At 38.8% G+C, this 7,291-nt stretch overlaps 1 protein-coding gene across 1 annotated transcript in view; it reads right to left on the bottom strand.

Annotated features, from left to right (window-relative positions):
• Window positions 1-1,513: 1,513 nt before the first annotated feature.
• Window positions 1,514-7,291, bottom strand: part of Phf6 (PHD finger protein 6) — a 45,166-nt gene continuing 39,388 nt past the window's right edge. Inside the window, exons 10-11 of the mRNA XM_021153596.2 lie at window positions 3,939-4,065; window positions 1,514-3,611 (exon numbers count right to left, since the gene is read on the bottom strand). Coding sequence (XP_021009255.1) covers window positions 3,939-4,065 — 127 coding nt within the window. The 3' untranslated portion in view covers window positions 1,514-3,611. The remainder of the gene's footprint in view (window positions 3,612-3,938; window positions 4,066-7,291) is intronic.

The raw sequence follows: 7,291 nt of genomic DNA, 5'->3' as shown, positions 1-7,291 counted from the left end.
CAGCAAGCAGTCTGTCGAAAAGGGAGTAACCTAAGTCTATGATGTGGAATAGCTGAAAGACCTGTTACCTGTCAAATAATCTGTACTAGGCATTTTGGTGTGTTCATTTTCAGAGTTACATACTGATTTGGAGGCAGTGAACTTGATTTAAGCCATGGGGATCTGCATCATGTATTAGAAGGACCAAAATAAGCTCCAAATCTACTGTCTTTCAAGGGCTGCTATTTCTTTCCATGATGACATCTTTATATTGTGAAACTCTGGGCTGATCATATTCATTTTTGTTTAACCACACCCCTCCAGTCCATCTGCATTTTGAGTTATGTGCTTTATCTACCATACCAGGGGACTGAAGTCAAGGCTAAGAGTATGCTGGAACTACTCTCTAGTCCTCCTCTCATATCTGTTTGCTGTCGAGCTATTATTAAACATCCTAGGCATTTGTATTTCCCCTTGAAGTAAAGGAAGAGTGAAAGAAACATGGCACTATTGCTGGTACAAATAACCCCTGATACACACTTTTACAAAGCAGACACAGACCTGAAATCCAGAACTCATTTATTGAATGAATAGTATATGCAAGAATACCATTAAAAGGAAACTAATACTACAAACTACAATTTTGAAAATAAAGCCAATATAACAGGAACAAAATATACATAACATTGAGGAATGTTTGATTTTTTGACCCATGATGCATTCCTTATCTTTACAATTAACTTAAATGTCTGCTAAAACAAAACTGTGCCTTGGTCTAACTTCAGTGCTTTTTCAAAAAGCAACAACATTCTACAACACTTTTGCTTTGAGATATTTGAGATTCACACATTTGTTCAAGTACATAGATTCAATTCACTAGCAGATCTGTAGATCATGTTACTCTGTCAGGATCTTGAGTCGTGTGCACTAAGAAGCACCTCAAGTTTGAAAACTGCTGATCCTTGATATGAAATTCACTTCTTGTGTGGGCTTTAAAACAAGGAGATGAAAGCAAAACTCCCCCCTCCCCCCAGGAACAAAGAGGTCTTCTTAAAGTATAGAAACTCAAGTCTACCCTTCTATTCTAAAGAACATTTCTTACTAACATTTCTGGTAAGGCAATAAATGCTCCAGAATAATCTTCAATATACGCTTGCAAAGATTACACGGTTTAATATTAATAATGACAAAAGGGAACAAAAGAAATAAAGAAAAAACAAGAAAAAAAGACGCATCAAAATTTCAGGCTAAAAATACGCAGTAGACAGCAATGGCAGTATTTTTGGAAATGATGTAAATGCCATATATTTGCCAAATAATGTCATGCTTATTAAAACTACAGTTAAGGACTTAAGAGTTGTACAGTAAATACACTGCTGAGGTCTACTGATCTAATACTCCTACCACAATGTGACGCCTAGCCAGATGGTGAAGCTGCTACTTGGGAACGTAAGTACTGTACAATTTTTACATTGTAAGGCACTTTTACTCAGCATAGAATGAAAACAGGAACAAAGAATCAAACTATTGGAAGTTTACAGCCAAACGTGAATGTTTAATGTGACTTCAGTTTACATTTCAACTTTAAATGAAGGTTATCTAGCCAATCACAGCACAGTGAGAAAAACAGGTAGTTAGCCACCTATCTAACCAACCAAAAGGTAAAGTGCTTTTCTGGTTGCTAGTGGCAGAGAAAGGGCTGAAGAAACCCATACAAAATCATACATGTACTACATATCAAATCCATCAACTGACGGCTATAGCATTTGAAGTCCTTTATATAATAATTGACTGGCCATAATTACCCCTGGCACCTTCCATTTTTCTTAAAAAAAAATCATTACAGTAGTTGTCCAAAAATGAAGGGGCTCCATTTCTCCATGGGTAAGTTCTATGGCACACAATGGAAAAATTACCTAGACACAGTGATTTAAAGATTTAAAAAAGAATGGTTTTCAAGCTGTTATAAGGAAATAAAGTACAGATCCTTTGGGAAAAGTCGCATCGCTTGGTAAACAAACTGAGATCTGTCCTTGCACTTCAAGTCATGATGAACCTTGCAAACTAATCCCATACACATCATGGCATATTAAGAGTGAAAGGAGAAGACGCACAAGGCAATCCACTACTAAAGCTAGTTTCCTTCTAAAATAACAATAAAAGATGGTTAAAAGAAAGCAAGCATTGAGTCCCTTGATTTAAGTAAATGTGTAAATACACACCTTAACAAACATGATCTTAAGGGACAAGCAGTTTAAAAATTCAGTCAATAAGCACAGTGTAATTTTCCACCTGTTACATTTCAAAACGCTGTTCTACCAGCTACAGAATAGATGAATGTACAGTCAAGTTAGTACGTTATTTCTTATTTGCAAATCTGATTCATTATGGTAGGTTAACTAATGATGTGGAACTCAGAATCCTTACCTTTCATACTGAGGTGCTATGGTAACATTAGGCAGACCGCAACTAACTTTTTTGGTTTTGCCATAAAGAAATATGTAAATGTGCTTCAGCAGGTAAGTGGATGTGTGTCACAAGCGAGAAACGCCAGTGGAAAGAAAGCCTTTCTAAAAATCTGGTGATTGAGAAAATACTTCCGAGCCCTCGAAGAAAAACAGGGCACAAAAGCTTATTCAATCTGTAAGCAAACTGATGACTGAAAGCATTAAATAATGTTTCTAAAATAGTGGTCACAGAGTCAAAAAGAAATACTGTTTTGCACAAAGATGGTTCCTTTAAAAAAAATGTTAGCATATAAGACCTCCTTATATATGCTGGGCCAATATGTGAAGTGTTCCACACAACAGGGCACTTGAGAGAAGCTGGTTTCAGACATGATGTCCAAAGTCCTTTAGCGCATTGCTGACCTCTTGAATTTCAAAGAGGTTTAATCTGATGTTGCCAAACATTATTTTGATCTTGATACGATTCCATTATTTTGCCAGAAGCTCTCTGTACAGCACAGAAAGGTGTACTGTCAAGAGTTTTGGCAGAAGCACTGGAGCTCAGAGCTTATCATCACCAGTTGCCCAGAGTCCATGCCGCTCAGTGAGAATAACTCTAAAAAGGACCACAGGTAGGCTTCAGCACGCTTCGCGACAGAAATGGTTAGAGCATGTGCTGTCAAAGCCAAGACAAAAAGAAGAGTCTCTTCATTGGTCGTTTCCATTGCTTGAGTATGAAAACAAGGAAAAGTCCCCAAATTGCCAGGTGTTGCTACCAGAGGCATGTTTGCAAGGTGGAGTACAACTTGCTTCTGGTTTCCTTTGAGCGTGGATCTACTACACAAACTTACATACTCTAAACAGTAGAACTTTGTTCAGTCCAGAAATACAGTTTACTTCATTCAATGTCTGTTTTAACTGCTGACAGTATACACAGGGCTAATAGTGTTTTGACTGCTTCCCAGAAACTGCAAACTACAGCTACGTAATATCAATATGTCAAAGTCGGCCATCTACTGAAGGCTCAGAAAACAAACTAACAAGGTGATTTAGGCAGTTCAATGAAGGATCTAAGAGTCGGGCAGTAAAAAGTTACAAACCCTTTATTTTAGAAAAAAGTGGAAAAGAAGCACAGGAGTTATAGTTGTTTTTTCTCAGTTTTCTAACTCTCTCTGTCCCACGAACCTGTTTAAAAGATGATAAAAAAATGTAAAATATGATGCTTAAGGTGATATAATTGACATAACATTATTAAGGAACAAGGGTATCTTACTAATGCCATATTCTAACTATGTTTACTGATGAAGTAGATAGCTTGTTTATGGCTCTAAAACTGACCAGCTAAAGAAAAGCAAATACAACTCTACAGGGCATCCTGTAGAGTCCTAACTAAGCATCCTGGCCCCACATTCGGAACTCTATACAATAGGCTTAATAGTTTTGCTGCATCACATCATTCTGTTTTAGTGTGCACGGTGTTCCGACAACAGAGCTTTAAATCAACTTCCATACCTAGTTTCCATTAAGCTGTTGCTGGGTTAGCTGCTGATCAATCGCTACTCTTCCACGGCTTTTACTCTCTCGCTCCTCATCTTCTTCATCTCGCTCATCATTTCCACTATGGTTTTTACAATAGAGTCTACAATGATGAAAGACAAACATCTCAAAATCCTTCTTCTAATGTTGGTAAGAATATAATTATATAACTACTAGCAGAGGAGGTTGGGTCTCTTATAAAATATGGGTTTGCTCCTTCATACTTAGTACCATATGTCATCAGATAACGGCACCTGACAATAGGTCCACATGCTTATTGTCAGAAGGAGACAACAGACACCCAGAACTTGTCCTCAGATCTCCACTTGTACACCATGCCACACACATGTGCCTCCCAACAAATAAATAAAATAGACTTATGAAATTTCTTTTAAAACACAACTTTTATGGATAGGAGGGCTTTTGTGAGTTTGAGGCCAGCCTGGGTTCTGGACTGAGACTGCGTTTTAAAACAATTCAAAACAAAATCCAAGAGTCAACTTTGAGGTAAACTAATGAACTAATCAAAAGCCACAAAACTATTTCATGTACATACTTTACAACTATATTTGAGATATAGTTTTAAGACATATCTACTTTGTATTTGTCTATGTGTATATGTACAGCCCAAAGCCAAAGAAGGGTACTGGATCTTCTCAAGAAACACAAAGTGTTCTCAACTACTGAGCATCTCTCTGACCAAGGGATGTATTAAAGGTGCTTTCCACCAACCCCACTGGCCAGTGTTTAATCCCCAGGACCCACATTGGAGAAGAACACAAATGAGCGAACAATAAACACACAACACCACACCACACACCACACACACACACACGGAAGGAAGGGAATTATCTATTCTCTATACACTGTTGCTTTCTGCTTATATTTTGATACAGCTTTCCTCAAAGTCTTCCAATGCTGTCACATCACGCACAAGCTTCCTTGCCTTCGCTACAATCTCTTCATGGGTCAGCTCTTCCGCCTGCATCTCACTTGGCTATGTTTCTCTTCCTCTATACTGGACCTCCCAATTTCATTTCATGTCACAACACTGACCTATTAAAGACCCGATTGAAACAGATAGCTTGTCAGCTGCACCATACTGTGGATTTGTCTAATGCCATTTTCTTTGCTTCTCTCTTACTCCATTTCAGATAAACTAGGAATCAAATCTGAGTTTGGTAAGCTACAGGTCCAGCTTTAGTCCATCAACCAGCATACTGTATAACTAATCCCGCTCACTTCTGGAGGCACGTGACTTCCAATGTTCCCCTATCAATGATGCTATACTTGAATCATGTCATTAAGGTGGCACTGACCAAGGCAGAGTGTGTCCTTGTATATGTAGGTGGCTTTTGATAATTAGCTATGGAATGAAGAATGCAAGTTCAAGGCCTGACTAGAAAACCCAGTGAGACACTAGCTCAAAAAAATGGGGTGGGGGTGATGAGAAAAGAAAAAAGGCCTAGGAATATACTTCAGTGGTAGACTTATTTATCTAGCATGTACATGTTCAATTCCCAGAAACACACTCATGCACACATGTGCACACACACACAGAAAAGATGATCTGAAGAAAATGTAGTATATGCGTTCAATAGAACTTTGCTTAACTATCAAGAATACATTTTTATTGGTGCAGGAAAATGGATGGAAGTGGAGACCATCCTGTTAATTATGATCAATTCCATGAAGACCAAGTATGTGGAGGTTACAGGCTGGAAAGACCACGAAACTAAAAGGGGGACTATTAAGGATGGGGGGAGGGGCAGAAGAAAGTAACAGGGCTGAGTGTGATCAAAGTACATTATATGTGTGCTGTAACAAAACCCACTTATTCAGTTAGTATATAGTAACAAAAAGAAGGGAGGATAAAAAGATGCTAATGGTGGGCTAACTCAAACCTGGTTTCAGGTAACTTCTACATTAGACAAAAATAGAACAGTACCTTCTTGTGGTCAGTTCTGGATAAAAATAGGCATTTACTCCCCAAAGGTTTACAAGGAACATTTGAATAGAACAGAAAGCAATGATGGGCTTGGGGTATTATAATAACTGAATACAGCTCTGTGAGGTTTTTTTGAGATGTGGTCTCATTATGTAGCCAAAGACAACAAGCAGTCCTAGGGGCCAACCTAGAATTTGTATGTGGGCTAGCTCAGACTCATGACAGTACGAGTGACAGCAATGAGCTATGTCTCCTGCCATCCTTAATTTTGGACTTTGTTTGTTTGCTCTGTTTCACCAAGACAGACTTATATAGCCCAGGCTGCCCTTAAACTCACTGTACCTGAGGCTGACCTTGATCCTCCAGCCTCCATATTCTGAGTGCTGGGATAACACACGTGCACCATCCTTGCCCAGATTGTCAATCTAGTTTTGTTCATTATTTTCCATCATGTTGTAAAACACTTAACAGCTTCACAGATAATCTGTACTCCTCTTCAAATACGGTACACTGGGACTGCATCATGTATGGGACTGCATCATGTATATTAAATATTTTTAAACCACAGGTTCAGATATCCAGAGTGAGGACTCTAGGCAGCGCCATCATCTGTTAAGCATCTTCCCCCAAACATAGCCCCAGTCTAACTTAAACCTTTGAACCAAATTAAACTTTACAGCAAAGGTGGAGAGGGAAGAGGAAACACAGTAAGAATCAGGGCAGTAAACAGATAAGTACAGAATTTGGAAACTTTTCCAAGGAAGCTTACAAAGGAGGGGAGAGGTGAGAGTGATAGGGTGGGGACTGCCCTAAATGGTCACTCTTCTACATAAGAACTATCATGGAGTCTGTCTCCCTCCCCCGCTCCCCATCTCTCTGGCAGGTACTAACATGCCCAACTTCCCTTGCCTTTCCAACTATAAAGTTAGAGCTCTAAAAGAGCTATTTTTGAGGGTGTAGGAGAGATGGTTAGGTGGTTGAAAACACCAGCTGCTCTTCCAGAGGACCTGGGTTCAATTCCCAGCACCCACAAGGTAGCTCACAACTGTCTGCAACTCCTGTTCCAGGAGGTATGACCCCCTCACACAGACATACGTACAGTCAAAACACAGATGTCCATAAAATAACAGTAAATAATTTAAAAATGGCAGTTAAAGAAGAAAGGCCATATTTCAGCGGTCCACATGTTACTTCATTCAGAAATATTCCTTTGCATTTGAACCTGTTTGACTACTTCTTTCCATAATCTATGCACATGAAGACACCCATTCGAAGTCAACAGTCTATCTGGAACAGATGTTGTAGGGATTGAAGGAGATATGTGTGTGTGTGTGTGTGTGTGTGTGTGTATATATATATATATATATATATATATATATAT

The sequence above is a fragment of the Mus caroli genome, chromosome X (genome assembly GCF_900094665.2).
Source record: "Mus caroli chromosome X, CAROLI_EIJ_v1.1, whole genome shotgun sequence".
NCBI lineage: Eukaryota > Metazoa > Chordata > Mammalia > Rodentia > Muridae > Mus > Mus caroli.
This window is presented reverse-complemented; position numbering and strand designations above follow the sequence as displayed.